General features: G+C 42.9%; 1 protein-coding gene across 1 annotated transcript; it reads right to left on the bottom strand.

The window, feature by feature from the left end:
* Positions 1 to 1,954: 1,954 nt before the first annotated feature.
* On the bottom strand, positions 1,955 to 12,980 carry LOC103581719 (collagen and calcium-binding EGF domain-containing protein 1-like). Its single transcript, XM_008563487.1, has 4 exons — positions 12,879 to 12,980; positions 4,938 to 4,973; positions 4,188 to 4,223; positions 1,955 to 2,293 (listed from the first exon to the last, which is right to left on the bottom strand). Exons 1-4 carry the CDS (start codon positions 12,978 to 12,980, stop codon positions 2,060 to 2,062), a joined length of 408 nt encoding a protein of 135 aa, XP_008561709.1. The 3' UTR covers positions 1,955 to 2,059.
* Positions 12,981 to 18,558: the final 5,578 nt, after the last annotated feature.

The following is an 18,558-nucleotide window of genomic DNA, read 5'->3' as shown; positions in this document are numbered from 1 at the left end:
CTGAGAAAACACAGTCTGTGTGAGGTTGGGAAGTATACCCCTTTCTGAATGGCTTCCCACATTGCTTAGGAGAGAACTGGAACTTGCACTAAATTAAGGAAAAATGGGAACAGGAGGAAGGAAATTTCTGCCAAACAAGGAAAACCATTGTTGTTTTTCTCTTCCCATCCAAAAGAACTTTCGATACTGCACTATTCTCAATATGTCGGCAAGCTTGGCCAGCCCCAAACAAGGACCTCTGACATCCAAGGAGAGCAAACTTACCTGCCTCTGCCGATTTGTCTTTAGTGGGGTCCCTGCCCAAGGTTCCCCCTCTCCTTTGCCAACAACCCCAAACAGCAACCACCTTCCAGCCTTGAGCCCCACTGAACATTGATTCATTGATTCACTGACCTCTTAAGGGTCAGCCACCCTTATTTAACAAACTAGCTTTGGATTTATTGATTTTTATTCTTGTTTCCCATTCTATTAATTTAATAGAATTATTAAATTTTTATTATTGCCAAACATCATACTTCCTTAGAATTTGCTTTTTTTTTTTTTTAACTTCTAAGGGTCACTAATTTTCAATCTGGCTGGCTTTTTAATATATTCCTAAACCTATAAATGTCACTCATATATTCAGCTGTGTCCATGAGTTGTGATATGGTCTTTCACTGCAGTTTTAAATATTTTGTAATTTTCATTTGATTTCTTCTTTGAATTATTTAAAACAATTTTTCTCATGTAAGAGATTTTCCTGATTATTTTATGCATTGCCTTCTAATTATATTGCACTGTAGTCAGAGAACATAACCTGCAGGGCACTGATTCTTTGGTACTTACTGGGACTTTTTCTGAAAATAATGTACATTCTCTATTTATTGTGGCAATGCTAATAAATAAATTCACTAGATCTTGTTAGTTAGATGTGTTTTTCAAATTACTGAATCCTTATTTTCTCTGCTTGATCTATCAGTTTCTCACAGAAGGGTTTAGACTTAATAACCCTGATTGTAAAGTTTTATAGTTATCAGTACATTTTTCCTCCTTCTGCCTTATGTATTCTGAGTCTGTGTTATTTGATGTATACAGGCGCAGGATTATGGATTCTTCCTAATTGAACTACTCCTTCTATCACTGAGGAATAAAACTCATTCTTCCTTTAAAGAAAAAATCTGTGACTTATAGAGCAGGCCCTCTCTTTTGATCAAACAGCTTTAAGATATCCTGGCAAGCCAGGAACCTATTGTTCTAATGTGAATTGGGGAGTTCCATTCCCTTATTGTCTTTTCTTTTTTTAACCTTACTGTCTTTTGAAAAGAGGATCCATTCCAACAGACAGAGTAACTTTCTTCTCTTACAGATAAGTGTGGCCTGAATCCTTAATCATTGTATTTTAATTTTAAAATGTGGCAACTTATATGAGAGTAAATATATGACTGTAGTTCTTCTCTATCTTCCCTAATCTCCACTCTTTCATTCTCTCCTTTCTTTAACCAAATTTGGGAAACAAAATTGACTAAGAGGATAGAATATTTAAATCTATTAGATTGACAAGTGAAAAGAATTACCCACCAAGACAAAGCTACATGGTTGTCCTCCCCACCCCTTTTTAATTGAAGAGCCCTAATTTTGTACCAGAGGAGTACTAGTCTATTTCGAACACATATCTATATATTTTTAGATGTAGCCTCACATTTTCTTAGAGCTCGCCTTGTTATTTTTCCATTTTGATATTCTACCAAATTTTAAGACACCACGTGAGAGGACTTAACTCAGAGGTTCCTAAAAAAATAAGACGCTAAAGAAAAGTCCCAGCATGGACCACCCCAGCTGACTCAATGGAAAGTGTGTAAATCCATCATTGTCACTTACTCCATCATGTCACTAGTAGGTCTACTAGGGGACCCTGAAAACAGTATTTGGAAGAAGAAGAGTAAGGAGAAGGCAAGAAAAGAGTAAAGAAAATAACAATGTGTCTTTTCTAGGTCTCCAGTGATTTTTTCTTCTTTAGATGATTTAACTGCAGGAGAAAACACTCTTTTCTCTTCCTTTGGCCTGAAAATGTTGGGGTGTGCTATGGATAAAAGTCTGTGGGGGCTCCCCAGTCTCTTGCCTCAGTTCTTCTTGGGGAGTCATCTCCAGAGCCCAAGTCCATGGTTTCTGAGTTGCTGGATAACTCCTGAGGTAAAGGGAACTCTTCCGCTGAAGAGTGAGTCCGGTGCCCAAACACCTGTTCCTGTAGATCAGCGATGTCGTTGCGGATGTCAGCCAGCATAAGCAGCAGGAAGTCGAAAGAACCAGGGGGTCCCTGTGCACAGGAGAGGAATCAGAGTTAGAATACAGCCCTTTGCAACAGCAACAGCCTCCCAGGGCTCCGTGCTTTGCTAGTCCCGCTGCTTGCTGGCAACTACTTTCTCAATAACTTTGTGACCCAAAGGGAATAAACGTAAGGACTGTTGCAGTAGCCTGAGGGATCGGCAAGATTGTCTTTAATTCCTCCATCTCATATATGAGCTTTGGTGACATATTCACCTTTCCTCCCTCCTAACCCTAGGCTATGTCGTCCTGGTAGAAGATGAGAATAACCCTCCTAGGTTACTTCCCAAAGTAATCTGGAAGATACTTAATGAAGGCAATAGAGCAGTGGTTAAGAGGTTGGGGTTCTGTTGGGTTTGAATCCCTGCTCTGCCACTTGCTAGCTGTGTGGTCTTGGGCAAGTTACTTAATTTCTTTGGGTTTCAGTTTCCCCATCTGTAAAATGGGGATAATGATAGTCCCAACTTCATAGGGTTTCACAGAGGTCATAGGTGAGGATGTAAATGAGTTAACACATGCAAAGGGCACAGAACATAGTAAATGCTCAAAATGTTATCTTTTTTTTTGTCTTTTGTCTTTTTCCGTGTCCGGCAACGGATCGCAACCCTCAGTGTTGCCCCCGTACTGGACCGGGGACCGGCAACGGGATTGCAACCCTCGGTGTTGCTCCCGCGCCTCGCTCAGCCAGTGAGCGGGAACCGGTCTGTATGTGGGATCCGAACCCTCGGGCGGGAGCGCCGGCACGCTCCCAAGCGGCGCACTATCCAGTGCGCCACCGGGCCGGCCCTCAAAATGTTATCTTTTAAAAATGAAATTATTAAGATTTGTATAAGGTGGCTGACTACAACTGCAAACTAAATGAAGTTGAGAGAACGCTGTAAAGACATCAATTCCTCATTGACCAGGAAAGATCCAAAGAAAAGCTTCCTCAATTTTCTATTTATTGAACATCCTTTATCATTATATAGTATTTGTTAAACCTTCATTTCCATGTGGTGCTGTGTGGGGCATAGTAAAAAAAAAAAAAAAAGTGTAAACATGCATTTTGTGGGCCTGTTAGAAGTTTGTAGTAAAATTGTTTTCGCCCCACAATCACTGCTGCTGTGGCTACCATCTTAGAAGCAGCAGCTTTCACTGTAAAGCACTTTGAGAGGTAGAGTATTTTGATGTCATTTGACCATCACAATAACCACTTGAGGTATGGCAGATCAGACTCCACTTCTGGAATTACACAGGTAAGGAAATGAATGGCCAGAATGATGTGGTCATGGTCAGAAGCTAAGAGACTGAGATGGGAACCCAGACTTTCTCCCTCTGTGGCCACATATACTTCTATACTGACTTCATCAGAAGCAGTGGAGTTGCTTGAATTTTCTGTGCACTTGGATACTACCAATTTTCACTTTGAATCTCCCAGACACTGTGTATCTATGCAGCTGACTTCTTCTCAGGTCCCAGTCTGCTTGTCTTTGCATTTTTTGGAGGGGATGGTCATCTGACCAGCTAGGGTTGTGGCAGTGGCTAAATTCTCAAGTGTTCAAAGTTATGATTAACCCCATAGATGTCCTTCCTAGTCCTTCAGATGTCTTATGATATACTTGGTAACAGACTCATAGCATACTGGGGTTTTGAACCTTAAGAGAAGACAATTTGAAATAAAGATTAGCCAATGATAAGAAAAAATAACAACAGAAAACAAATCTAAAAAATAAATCTAAACCAGCAAAACCTTCTGTGGCTCTTCTTAACCTCAGAGTTCTGTTCAGTGGGCTGAGAGATGGCCAGAAGGGGTGGGCTTTTGCTACTAAGACCAGCTTATAGGCTCATCAGAGCTGCATCCCTGAGAACATTCCCACCGGGGAAGCAGGAAAGATAGTGCTACTTACTGGAGAACCCCTGGGCCCAGGTGCTCCTCTTTCCCCCTAGAAACAGAAAGGCCAGGGTTAGCTTTCTGGACCACATGGATACCACCCTGGTGGTCTCTACTGAACACCCACCATAACCATCTCCCTGCACAAAACAACAAATATTTTCTACAGGAAACAAATGTAAGATTGAAGCTGGATTCACAGACCACTTATTGGGACAGAACTGATTCGGTCAAGTGTCTCATTCCCACTTCCCTCAAGGCCACATATTTTCAAACCAGGCCCAATAAGAGGAATGATCATATTTCCAGACAGCATGCGGACTTCTAGAAGCTTTCTCAAGTAGCTCACACTGACTTTGTGAGGAGATCAGCAGGCCGCTCTCAAAGTGAAACCACCCCCTTGCACAGAATGAAACTTCTGTTCTTGACTTAAACATCCCAAAGAAATGAGGACACACACAAAACACCCCTACACCACAATGCTGGTTAAAGAGAAAGGCACATGTGACTATTCCAACACAAAGGCTTCTTTAAAATGTATAGGGGTCATTTTTCCTAGGAGTGGTTTTGGTGGCTGTTTTAGTTTTTAGGGTTGGTTTCATACTTGAAGAAAACTGCTCAGATTTTGTTCCCAGATTTGGGGAAAAATCTGTGTCTCAATTTTGCCACATGTGAGTAAAGACTGCTTGCTGAGTTTTACCAACAGCTACACGGCAGGTGGAAAGTGAGACTCCTTTGGCTTGTAAGGACCACTCATGAGACCTACCTTAGAACCATCTCTTCCTGGTGCACCTGGCGGACCCTATGAGACAAAAGGATCTGGTTTAACAGAAGGAAAAAGCATGGGGCAAGAACATGCTTTCCCCAGCAACAGTAAGTGGATCTCTGATAAGATACTGACCACAGGGCCCCTCCGGCCTTGCTTAATGTGGGACAGATCAGGAGATGGTCCCATTGGCCCCATTGAGCCCCGCGGGCCAGGCTGCCCAGGTGGGCCTGGCATACCAGGGAAGCCTGGGCTCCCCTTTGGTCCTGGTGAGCCTGTAATGAAAGAACACCTCATTAGCTCACAGCCCGTGAGAAGGGCAGGGGCTCTGGCTAATGAGACAGTCCAGGGCCCCTGCAGCCTCTCCTCTTTGCATTCTAACCTTTGCCTCTGATATCTCCATCAGGATGTCCCACAGGCATTTTAAACCTAACAAGGTCAAAAGTGACTTCCCCTTCTTCCTCTCTTTCCATGGACTACCAGTCACCCATCCTGTCAAACCAGAAACTTGAGTCTTCCTATATATAATTTCCCTATTTCCTCCTTATACATCCTCCTTATCCAATCAGTGACCAGTTCCTGACCATTTCACCTCTTTAACATCTAACTGTCTGCTGCTCTCTATACCCTCGATCATGGCAGTGTAGTGGCTGTCATGGCAGGCAGGGGCTATCGCGGCAGGGTAGTGATTAAAAGTACAGGTTTTTGCATCAGAGAGACCTAGGTTGGAATCTTGGACAAGTTACTTGAGCTACAAGGTACTTCAAAAAGTTCATGGGAAGACTCATACTCTCTAATTCTTTTTCCATGAATTTTTTGAAGTACGCTCATATTTGAACCTTAGTTTTTCATCTCTAAAGCTGAACTAATAAAAATCTGCCTTACAGGGTGATCGTGAGTGTTAAATGAGATTTTAGATACACACACACCACTTGGCATCGTACCTCAGACACAGGAAGCACTAAAAAAATCTGTTAGGCCTTCCTATATTTGCTTCAACTCTGGCCTCGTAGCTAGTCCTTCTGCCTCCCACCAATCACCCCTCACCCGTTCCTCACACTCCTATATGAATAATACTTCGAAAACATGTCTTACCATGTAACTTTCCTACTTCCAGCCATTTAGGGCAAATGCCTCAAATCACTGGGGTGGGGCAGCAAACCCTCTCTCTTGCAGGACCCAGACAAATATCCACTACTTCTGGGGGAGGCGTAGGAAACGTTCTCCTGTCCAAGATTTGCCCCAGATATAGACACACTGGGAGTGGGTGGGCATGGGAAGAAGATCTGACCCCATGCTTAGGACTGCAGCTGGACCAGGAGAACTGAAAATGACCCTTACTCCCCAAACTCTAGCACGGAATAATAAGAAACAGTAGCCTACCACTGGGGGAAGGGCAAGAGCATGGAGAGAGGATCTCCACAGAGGATACGTCTGTGGCACAGGTGTGTAGGGGCTGCTGAAAGCTGAGAGTGGGGTTCAAACACCAAGAAAAACTAATTGACACTCTAAACTCCTACTGAGCACAAGGCAACAGTATCCTACCCTTGGAGGAATTTGAAAATTTGAAGACTATGGAACACCGAAGATAAATATAATAACAACAAAACCCAAACGAATCTCAATTATTCATTAGATTGACTCAACTTCCCATGCTAGTTGCCTGACAGAAGGAGAGGGTACCCATCTCCAGGAGTAATCACTATATACCTCAGTTTCTACTGTCCCTCTACAAAGACATATTCAATAAAAAAATTGGAGCATTCAATTAAAAATTTTGATTTGATCAAAATTTTGAGGCACATAAAAAAGCAACAGCAAAACAAACAAAAAACCATTGTCAAGCAATAGAGCAATCAGCAGAACCAGACTCAGAGGGGACACAGATAGCAGAGTTATCAGTCAGGGACTTTAAAATAGCGATGATTAATATGTTAAAGGTGCTAGGGGGAAAGTAGAAAGCTTGCCTGAACAGAAGGGGACCTGCAGCAGAGAGATGGAAATTAGAGGAGAAAAAAAGCCAAACAGAAATAGAAAACATAATATTAGAGATGAAAAATATTTGCAATAGGCTTATGAGCACACTGGACACAGGTGAGGAAAGAACAGTGAACTTAAAGATAACTCAGTAGAAGTTATCCAAAATGAAACACAAAGAGGAAAATAAAAAGTAAAACAGAGCATCCAAAAGAGGTGGGACAATGTCAAACAATCTAACATACGTGCAATTGGAGTCTGAGGAGGAGAAAGCCCTACCATGGCTCCCTTTTGCATATAGAATAAAGTTAAAACTCCTGAGTGTAGCATATGAGCTTACTCTAGTCTTCCTCTTCAGGCACTTTCCCTCCACCACTGCCTCTCTCCTAATCATCTCTCAGCCCCCATCATCCCTGGATAAACCATGACCCAGTGCAGACCATACTTCCCTCCTTTCCTGCTTTGCCTCCTTCCCCATATAATCACCCCAGACCACATATCTCCAAAAACATCTTAACACCCCCTTCCCTATAAGGGAATTAACTGCTTACTTTATTGTGTACCATAATACTATATCTATAGCACAACATGTGTGTACATATATGCACACTGATACACATCTATACATACATATACACACTCTGTACATTCTGTTTATGCATTCCATTATCCTCTGGATATTCCTAATATTTTTAAATTGGGAGATTTCATATAGAAATCTGGGTTCCTGGCTTCTGTTTGAAAACAGAAAGAACTAAAGCCTGGAGCACAATTCTGCGACTGTGCAGTTGACTGGAGCTTTATGCAGGGGCTGCTGCTTTAGACAGGGGCATGTGCCTTCTGCTTTGGTTCATTTCTCCTCAGTCCCTCCTGCTCGCACCCAGCTCTCCTCATGCCCGGTCTCTGTAGATGTTGAGGTCTTTTTTTGTTTTTGTTCTTTAAAATTCTTTTCGGAGGCTTAAATCAACATAGCACTGGAAATGTAATGAGTTTGAGAACAAGCTAATAATTAACATTAATTTACTCCATGTTATCAAATGACTAGAAGAGAGATTAATGTCCTCAAGACAAAGAAATGATGTTTCGTAATGATGAATATGCTAATTGTTCTTTATTTTGATTTGATCATCACATACTGTACATAGGTATTGATATTCAACTTTGTACCCCACAAATATGTATAATCAATTACATTCAATAATAAAAAAAACACCAACAAGCTATATGACTATTTTCATGTCTGCTTGACAATTGTTTGTATGTGTGTGAGAATGTGGTCATACCACCTTATCATGGAGATTGATGGGGAGAGAGCTTTAGGTCTCATCTACCTTAAACCACAGACACAGAGAGTTGTAAACAGCCTCTCTGGATTGGCTGGGCTTGTGGCACATCTCCACCTCAGTATGGGACACAGCATGTCTGCCACTCTGAATGCTCCAGGAAATACTGCGCCGGCTACCCAGGGGCCAAGCTGTGTTCACTGTGGGGCAGCACCTTGGTGCAGACATCAGCATGTTCACCTCTGCATTAGATGCTGAACATCAGCCAGGGAGATGAGGGAAAGGGAGTGGGCACTTTGAGGGCATTTTATTAAAATTGTGGTAAAAAGCACTCAACACAAAATTTACCATCTGAAGCACTTTTAAATGTACAGTTTAGTAGTGTTAAGTACATTCACACTGTTGTGCAACAGACTTCTACAACTTTTTCATCTTGTAAAATTGAAACTCTGTACCCATTGAACAACTCTCCATTTCTCCTTTACTCGCTTAGCACCTGGTAACCACCATGCTACTTTCTGTTTCTATGTATTCAACTGTTTTAGACACCTCATGTGAGTGTGATCATACAGCACCGGTCTTCTCTTGACTGGCTTATTTCTCTCAGCATAATGTCCTCAAGGTCCACCCATGTTGTAGCATGCATCAGAATTTCCTATTTTTTAAGGCTCAGTAATGTCCCATTGCATGTTTATGCCACATTTTGTTTTCCACCCATCTGTCAGTGGACACTTGGGTAGCCTCAACTTCTTGGCTATTGTGAAATAGTGGCTGCTATATAAACATGGATGTGCAAATATCTCTTCAAGATCCTGTTACCAATTCTTTTGGATATATACCCAGAAGCGGGATTGCTGGGTCATACTCATATGGTAATTTTAATTTTAATTTTTTGAGGAACCTCCATACTGTTTTCTGTAGCAACTGCACCATTTTGTATTCCCATCAACAGTGCACAAGAGCTTCAATTTCTTCACATCCTTGACAATACTTTATTTTTTTCTTTTTTTAAGAAAGGCCATTCTAATGGGTGTGGGGTGATACCTCATTGTAGTTTTGGTTTGCATTCTTCTATGATAAGTAATATTGAGCATCTTTTAATATGCTTGCTGGCTGCTTGTGTATCTTCTTTGGGAAAATGTTTACTTAAGTATCTTGCCCATCTTTTAATCCAATTATTTGATTTTTTTGTTGTTGAGTTATAGGAGGTCTTTATATGTTCTGGATATTGATCTCTTATCAGATATATGACTTGCAAATAACTTTCTCCCATTCTGTAGGATGCCCTTTCACTCTGTTGATTGTTTTGTTTTGGATTCACAAAACTTTTTAAGTTTGATGGAATTCCATTTGTCTATTTTTGCTTTTGCTGCCTGTGCTTTTGGGGTCCTATCCAAGAAATAATCAATAAATCCAGTGTCATGAAGATTTCATGTTTTCTTCTAGCAGTTTATAGTTTCAGGTCTTGAATCCATTTTGAGTTAATTTTTGTATATAGTGTATGGTAAGGGTCCAACTTCATTTTTTTGCATGTGGAAGGACATTGAGTTTTAACCCCAGTTTTAGATTGTCGGCTCTGTGAAGGCAGGGGTTGTGTGTTATTTGTTAGCACACTCTCAAAGAGTCCCAGATACATCGTAGGCTGCTCAGTAAATGTTTCTTGTTAAATGACTGCATTGAAGAGACCGGGCTAATCTCTGTGCTATCCTTACTCCTCAGAGCCACCTCTTTCCAATGCATACAATGGTTACTTTTTCATCGATGGAATGACCTTCAGGCTTTGTTAAACAAAACAAAGACTTCAGACTTTTCATATTTTGGGGAATCTTTTCTAGTTCACAGAATAATGAAGCCAAAGTTAAAGGCAGTCAATGTTCCATCCAAACATGTCTCACACCCCTGCTCTCAACGCTGCTTCCAGGTCCACCCTGAAAGAGTTTATCTGGAAAGGGGGGCAGATCCCTATCGCTAAATATTTTATCTCCAACGGAACCAAGGACAGACCAGAGATAATATCTTCCCTGCCTTTACACAATCCGTGAAGTTCAGAGGTCACCATATGTCAAGTGCCCTTAAAATGTGGGACTTGGGTGGGCCACACCTTAGACATCACAGTGGGAGCCAGACAGAAGCAGCCACCTCCTCACCACCAAAGACAAAGGATGCCAACGCAGTGTCACTTCCTGTCCTGGAGCTCCAGTCTGTGACTCATCACAGGCTTCAGGACTGGAATTTTATTTAAGGGTGAGAGAAACGTATTAGCTTTCTAGCTGCCCTAATACATCTCAATGGAGGGCATCGAAAACACTCGAAGTAAGGAGTGAGAAGGAAACAGGATGGGAATTTCTCCATGCAAGTGCTTGATCTATTGTAAAGGCTCATTCATCCTCAATCACTCCCTGCTCCATCAAGGACACTGGACAGCTTAAACCACATTAGAAACCAGATGGCAGAATTAGAGGTGAAAGTCAACAAGTTATTTACTAAGAAAAAGGCAGCCAATGGCTCCTGTTCCTACAGCTGTCCTTGTCCTCATGATACGGAGACTGGCCTAGAGATGAACTTCCTCCAGGGAGACAAAGAAAAAACATTCTCTTATGGACAGGTGGGGAATACTGTGCTAGGAACCAGTTTGTAAGGAGAGACTCTAGTTTACGGAGAAGATGCATGGCTGTCTGCATGAGGTATGTGCTGGGGAAAACTCCACCAATACCCAAGAGTTATCTCAGGCCAGGGGAATGAACAAGAGTGTGAACCAAAGTCCCGGACCAGCCCTTATTCTCTGAAGATGCATGGCTGTCTGCATGAGGTATGTGCTGGGGAAAACTCCACCAATACCCAAGAGTATCTCAGGCCAGGAGAATGAACAAGAGTGTGAACCAAAGTCCCGGACCAGCCCTTATTCTCTGTACAGACTGAGATCCAGGCCACCAGTGTTTGAAGGAAACTAGGAGATTAAGACTTATGTAGAGAGAACACACCTAAATTCTTTGGAAAGAACTCTGAGCCTTTGTTCTTACTAACCTTTCAAACCTAAAACCCGCCTATGTCCTTCCTGTTTGGACAAATTCTACCTATCTTCCATATCCAGATCAACCCCAAATTCCCCTGACCACTGCAGGCTACAGTGATCTCTCCCTTCTTTAAGCTCCATGGCAGGAAGCATCTGGGTACTTATTTGGGGGCATGTGGATACTGCTTTGTCCTATTTGTATTCACTCTGCCTAAATTCTTTGGAAAGAACTCTGAGCCTTTGTTCTTACTAACCTTTCAAACCTAAAACCCACCTATGTCCTTCCTGTTTGGACAAATTCTACCCATCTTCCACGTCCAGATCAACCCCAAATTCCCCTGATCACTGCAGGCTACAGAGATCTCTCCCTTCTTTAAGCTCCATGGCAGGAAGCATCTGGGTACTTACTTGGGGGCATGTGGATACTGCTTTGTCCTATTTGTATTCACTCTATGTGTCTTGTCCTCCCAATTACAGTGTTAGGAGGTCATTCATAACACCCAGCACACAGCTAAGCAATGATAACCAGGGATAAGACACCCAGTGATTTAGACTCATTTGCTAATATTAATGTCATTTCCTTTACTGGTGTGAAAAAAATCCACTGATCTCTCTATGGAGGAACCCAGAGTAAAATATAAAACACTTTGTAACTATTTTTTAAAGCTCTCATTATATATTTCTTGATGAAATAACTAACCAGGGATAAGACACCCAGTGATTTAGACTCATTTGCTAATATTAATGTCATTTCCTTTGCTGGTGTGAAAAAAATCCACTGATCTCTCTATGGAGGAACCCAGAGTAAAATATAAAACATTTTGTAACTATTTTTTTAAGCTCTCATTGTATATTTCTTGATGAAATAATATTTGAGATTTTTCTTCAATTAATATGAGTGAATCTCCAAAGCAGTATACTGAATGCAAGAAGCCAGACAAAGACTCCACTGACATGCAGTTCTATAACAGGCAAAACTGTAGTGAAAGAAGGCAGGTCGGTGGTTGCTGAGCTGGGGATGGGGAGGTGGAATGACTGCAGATGGGCACAAGGGAACTTTCTGGGGTGATGGAAATGTTCTGTATCTTGATACAGATATAGGGTGGTGGTCACATGGGTGTATACATTTGTCAAAACTCATCAAACTGTAATAGAATTTGTATCTCAATAAAACCGACTTACAAAGATATAACAATAAATATTGACGTAAATATGTTAACAGATAATAAGGGAAGGTGGAAAGATTGAGAAATAGTGGAAACCAGGCTGGTCATGAATTGTTAAAACTGGGGGATGAGCCCATAGGGTCCACTATACAATTCCATTTTTGGATACATTAAAATTTTTCCATAATAAAGTTAAAAAGTAGTTCTCATTTTGTTTCTCTGTAACTTAAAATCTTTAAGGATCTTAAATCTTTAGGAATCTTATCCAAACCCAGGACAATCACCTTTTTCTCCCAAATTGCAATTGATTGTGAGGGTTTCAGGCTGGAGGGCCTATTTCGCCATGGCCTCTTCCCACCCAGGCATGTGGCAGCTCCCTGGACTCTGCTTAGGGTCTCCTTGATGGGAGCCAGAGAACACCATCCACCCCCACTAACCGTGAGCTCTTGGCCCACCTTTGCTGGCGACTCCATCACCCTCCTGTGCCCTCCTCCACACTCACCGGGTGGGCCTTGGCCCCCAGGCAGGCCAGGAGGTCCTGGCAGGTAGGCGTTTGAGGCCAGCGCCTTGTCACCAGTGATATACTTGCCCAGGTCAGCAGCATTGTTGGGGAGCAGGGCGATCTGCAAAGAGAAGAGGAAACCTTGGTGAGGAAGCAAGGGCTCCACTGCAAGGGAGATTCTCTGCATTTGTGCTGTTGGCACAGGCTGCAAAGCCTTTTTGTAATAATTTTCTATTTATCAGTGCTTGTTAGAGCTCAAAGGGACTGTAGAGATCCTCTTTCTAAACTTAGAGGCCTTCTAATGAAAATAACTTGCATGAGATCATCGAACTAGTTAGTGGATGAACCTATGTAGGTTTATCTATGCGTCATTAGACCCCATTATTAGCATAATTAATAGAATCCGCCTGTTTCATACTCTCAATTTGTTAATTAATTGCTTTATGTCTCAAACATTTATTGAATAGCTACCATGAGCCAGACCATGAGTTTGGTTCTATGGCTGCAATAGTGTCTGATATGTGGTCCCTGCCCTTAAAGAACTCTCTGCCCTGGAGCCTGGACCAAAAATGCGGCTGACAGTTCACCCGCACACTCAGGGGTGGCTTCAGTACAACTGGGCAACAGTGATTACAGTGGTTTTAAAATGTGTCCACACATTCTTTTACACTCCTCTCTTCCCAAGCATGGGCTGGACTTAGCGACATACTTCTGATGAACAGAACATGACAGAAATGACTGTGTGTAACATCTGGGACCAGGACGGAAAGGCAATGAGGCTTCAGTCTTGCTCTCTCAGGCCACTCCTTCTAAGGGAAGCCAGAGGACTGCACGAGTGAATGACCTTCGCAAGCTGGAGATCAGGTACACTGTGTGACTCTGTGAAAGCTTCTGCGAGGACTGAATGCTACCAACCTCCCTTTCCTCGCTGGTAAAAGGGAACAGTAACACTCACCTTGAGGGCTGTGAGGATGAACTGAAGAACCGTATGTCGATACCCAGCACAGGAGTTGGGACATTCTAAATGCCTGACAAATGGTAGTTCTAGTCTCTTCCAAGAAGCTAATTTGGGGGTGCAAAATCAAGTGGGGAAGAGAACATTTCTAAGCACCAGAGCTACTTCCTGAGGACTTAGTCTGTGTCCTAGAGTCCTGTGAAAACCAGGCATCTTTGCCACTTTCTGAAGCACCTTGCATCTACCTGACATCCTCCCGGACAAGGCCCTGCTTGGGGACTCTCTGGCAGAGGGCAACATAGCATTGGAGAAGGGGTGTGGCAGATCCCATCCTTACCCTTCGGTGCATTCTGAGGCTCTAAACCCATCCTGGGATCTGAGCTTTTGAGAGAGGTACCTCCTGTCTGTGCATGATCAGAAGTGGCCACCTGCCACTATGGTCCTGGTCTACAGGCTTCAGCCCCAACACAGAGCACTAAATTAAAAATTGTGCATAGTTCTTCCTCTGAGGCTTATATTAACTCCAAATGACAACCTTGGGGATGAAGAAACATACAGCTGAATGTTGATGTGAACAACCATGGAGTTTCCTTTACTTCCTGCCTTCACGGCAAAGTCAGAATCTATCACCTGTAATTTCCTTCTTTGGGGATTTCCTCCTTTCCCCAAGAGTCTATAGACCTCCAATCAGGACCCAATGCAGAATGGTAAGGCACACCCGGTGATGCCTGCCCAGGGACTTCAGGGCCTGCACGTATCTCTAATATGAAAGGAACTCCTCACCAGGGGCTAGGCAACTGGCTTGATAATAAAATAGGAGGGAAATGGAGTAAAAGAGGATCATGAGATCTTGAATCCCCCAAGCCTAGGCCTGAGGTGATCATACGAGGTGATCATACGGGGGGACCACAAAATACATCTACTGAGCTACAGCCAAGACAGCAGGCTGTGAACAGCCTCAGGTAGACTAGGGAAGATTTGTCCCAGATGATCTTAACTGGCTTCTGAAGGTCCTCTGGCTCCTGCACTCGCGTCTGTTTCTGAGCATGGAGGTTTGGTGATGATCGCATTTAGAACTCCCATTATGAAACGTACTTCTGCTGGGACCTCTGGCAAGGATCCTGTCCTCCTCCTGGGTGGCTGCTGGGCTTGGGGCCTCTCGATACAGCTTTAGAAGCTGATGATTTCTCTTAGTCACAGAGGCAGATATTCTTGCCAACAGAAGAAATCCAATATTAATGAAAATAAATAGCATGTGAACATGTGGTTTGCACTTTGGCAAGCAACCTTTACCTGATGTATCTTATGGAGAACAAATCCTTCTAGCTACTTTGTAAGGTGACTGCCCTCGTCCTGTACCTCATTAACCCTTAATGAAGCACTTGAGATTTTTCTCTAAGATAAGGCCAGGGGAAAGTGAGAGAGGTTTTTGGCTGTATCCCTCCTGCCCAGCATAAAGAACAAATTGAGCCATGAGGCAGATGGGGTCGTTCCTGCTCCTCCTGCTCAGTCTTCCCCACGCACCTGCAGTGCAGGTGTCAGACTCTCCTGGCTGCCCTAGGTATCCTATTGGAGACTGGGATGTCTCCTCATCTAGAACTTCTTCAAGAGGATGGTTTTTTCCCACTTGGATTTCCAACTGAAATCAAATCTACTGAAATACATCCAGCTCAGGGTGCAAGGATGCTCAGAGGGACAGGAAACTCAAGCTTCAACGCTATCTTCCAAAGGGTCCCCTCAGTATCTTTAGGACTTTTGAGCATGCATTCTTAGGAAACTTAGGAGCCTTTAGCTAGTACTAAAATCCTTGGATAAAGACAGCCTTGCAGGTCCATGAGCTAAGAGATTCCTGACCACCCACTGCCTTCCAGACATAAGGTCTTCCTCCATATTTTGAGAAGAACTAATATTCTTCGCAAGTTACAAGGAATGGCAACGTGCTAGGGATGTCACCAATTCAATTCCCCTGTGATCACTACTTAGAATCCAATAGGGGTGACTAAGAATCAAAATCTTGTGCAGTCTGAAAGTCAGCTTTGCACAACTTCAGGTCAGGGCTCCTGGTTCATAGTCACCACTCGGATACAGCTGTGTTCCTGGGGTTTATCTAAAATTATCTGGTGTCACTGTGTCACTGCAACAGACCACTCCAACCTGCAAATGAGTGTCTGTGGTCCTGGGGACGGGGTGGGTAATGAAGCACTTGAGATTTTTCTCTAAGATAAGGCCAGGGGAAAGTGAGAGAGGTTTTTGGCTGTATCCCTCCTGCCCAGCATAAAGAACAAATTGAGCCATGAGGCAGATGGGGTCGTTCCTGCTCCTCCTGCTCAGTCTTCCCCACGCACCTGCAGTGCAGGTGTCAGACTCTCCTGGCTGCCCTAGGTATCCTATTGGAGACTGGGATGTCTCCTCATCTAGAACTTCCTCAAGAGGATGGTTTTTTTCCCACTTGGATTTCCAACTGAAATCAAATCTACTGAAATACATCCAGCTCAGGGTGCAAGGATGCTCAGAGGGACAGGAAACTCAAGCTTCAACGCTATCTNACTGAGGGTTGCGATCCGTTGCCGGACACGAAAAAAGACAAAAAAAAAAGGAAAAAAAAAACAAGAAATTATAAAACATAATAGGCAGAATTGAAAGAATAGGTAGATTTGAAAGAAAATCAATAGGAAGTCCATGAGTTAAAAAAAAAAAGCAGACATTAAAATATAAAACACAATAATGTTAGCAGAAATTGGCAGAGTAAGAATCACTGAAAATTCTCTCCTTCATAAAGGTAAAGAAAAAACTGACAAAAATGGTCAGACGCAACTTTTTTAGAACTCGAAATTAAGCAAAGACTTGCAGAAAGAAAAACAGTTGAATCTTGTTAAAAACCTTGAGCTTTTTGGTGTTTTGACTTTCCCTAATCTCATTCCCATTTTTAGCTCAGTGGCAGCCTTGAAATTCAATAGCCACAATCATGGTGAAAACCAATAGCTTGGCAACCATTGAATGGCATTAGAGCTTCTTCAAAGCCCCATTCCTAGAGCATAGTCATTATTTGACCTTTCTGGTGGTTTCCTGGAAGACCACATATGCAAGGCTATCTTTATTTTACATGAATCAGAACTCACCCACTGCAAAAAAGCCTTTTCCCTGGAATGTTTGTTGAAAATAGTTACAGGCAATTATTTGACTTCATAACTGCCTGAGAAAGTGGGTTATAGTTGATATAAACAATAGACTAACCTAAAAGCTTAAAAGGAAAAACTGGAGAATGAAATATCAATAAGGGTTTGAAAAGCTCCAACATATATTGGGGAATCTAGACTTCATGTACATACATAGGAGAGTGCACAGGAAAGACCTGAGAAGACTCTAAAATCTTGTCTCCAGCTGCCCTTGAGGGTTTGCACAATCAGGAAGTGAAGACTAAGGTAGAGTTTGTCAACTGCCTGCCTCAGTGCCGAAGATGTGCTCACACACACTCTGACAAAGACTGGGAGACTTATCGTTCTAAAAATTTAAGAAAATCTGTCTAATCATTAGCAGCCCTCTGCTAACCAAGGAGAGACGACAAATAATACGGACTTTACAGAATTAGTTTGGATATTACTAAACAGATAACAACTAGTATAACAAGCAGCAACATCAACAGGCTCTAAAGAGAGGGAAAAATCTGATTTGTACAGTTTCCACACTTTCATATTTAAAATGTCCAGTTTTCTGGGGCTGGCTGGTTAGCTCAGTTGGTCAAAATGCAGTGTTGTAATACAAAGGTCAAGGGTTCAGATCCCCAGACCAGCCCGCCACCAAAAAGAAAAAAGAAAAAGAAAATAGAAAATAAAATGTCCAGTTTTGGAATAAGAATTATGACACATGGAAAGAAATGAGAAAGTATGACCAGGCAGCCCCCTACCACTGCTACAGACACTAATACTGCATGAGTGGTCCACCACAAGCACTGCCACAGCTTCTGCCACTGCAAGGGCAACTTGCTCCCACAGCAGGAACCACCACCACCTTATAGGCAGCCCACCGACCACTCAATGGCATTGATAGAAGGAGAGACACCAGTGGAGCCCAAGAAAAGAGATGAGAAAATGTAGACTTGTGACCCAGTGACCCAGCCCACAGGGGGAATTACACCACCACACACAGTAGCACACCTGGAAGTGAGAGGCACATGCACAGTCCATGAAACTGCCTTCATTACCAGCCAGCCACCAAAAAGAAAAAAGAAAAAAAATAGAAAATAAAATGTCCAGTTTTGGAATAAGAATTATGACACATGGAAAGAAATGAGAAAGTATGACCAGGCAGCCCCCTACCACTGCTACAGACACTAATACTGCATGAGTGGTCCACCACAAGCACTGCCACAGCTTCTGCCACTGCAAGGGCAACTTGCTCCCACGGCAGGAACCACCACCACCTTATAGGCAGCCCACCGACCACTCAATGGCATTGATAGAAGAAGAGACACCAGTGGAGCCCAAAAAAAGAGATGAGAAAATGTAGACCTGTGACCCAGTGACCCAACCCACAGGGGGAATTACACCACCACACACAGTAGCACACCTGGAAGTGAGAGGCACATGCACAGTCCATGAAACTGCCTTCATCTGGGAGAGACACAATGGAAGCCCCCAAGAGTGCAGAACCCAGGATACCCAAATGGAGTAAGGAAGATAATTCCCAATCACCACCAACCCATCCTCCAACTGGGGGAAGTAAGGA

This window comes from Galeopterus variegatus, unplaced genomic scaffold (genome assembly GCF_000696425.1).
Source record: "Galeopterus variegatus unplaced genomic scaffold, G_variegatus-3.0.2 Scaffold13758, whole genome shotgun sequence".
Classification (NCBI taxonomy): Eukaryota; Metazoa; Chordata; class Mammalia; order Dermoptera; family Cynocephalidae; genus Galeopterus; species Galeopterus variegatus.
The sequence above is the reverse complement of the archived record's forward strand: the minus strand, read 5'-3'. Positions and strand labels throughout refer to the sequence as shown.

Bases quoted from the DNA above. Each gene is read 5' to 3' on its own strand.
- LOC103581719 (XM_008563487.1), bottom strand. From the start codon at position 12,980: ATGCTGCTGACCTGGGCAAGTATATCACTGGTGACAAGGCGCTGGCCT. The intron at 4,974-12,878 runs GTGAGTGTGGAG...TTTGTCTCATAG, and splicing joins TGGGGGCCAAGGCCCACCCG to GGTCCGCCAGGTGCACCAGG. The intron at 2,294-4,187 runs GTAAGTAGCACT...TCCTGTGCACAG, and splicing joins CTGGGCCCAGGGGTTCTCCA to GGACCCCCTGGTTCTTTCGA.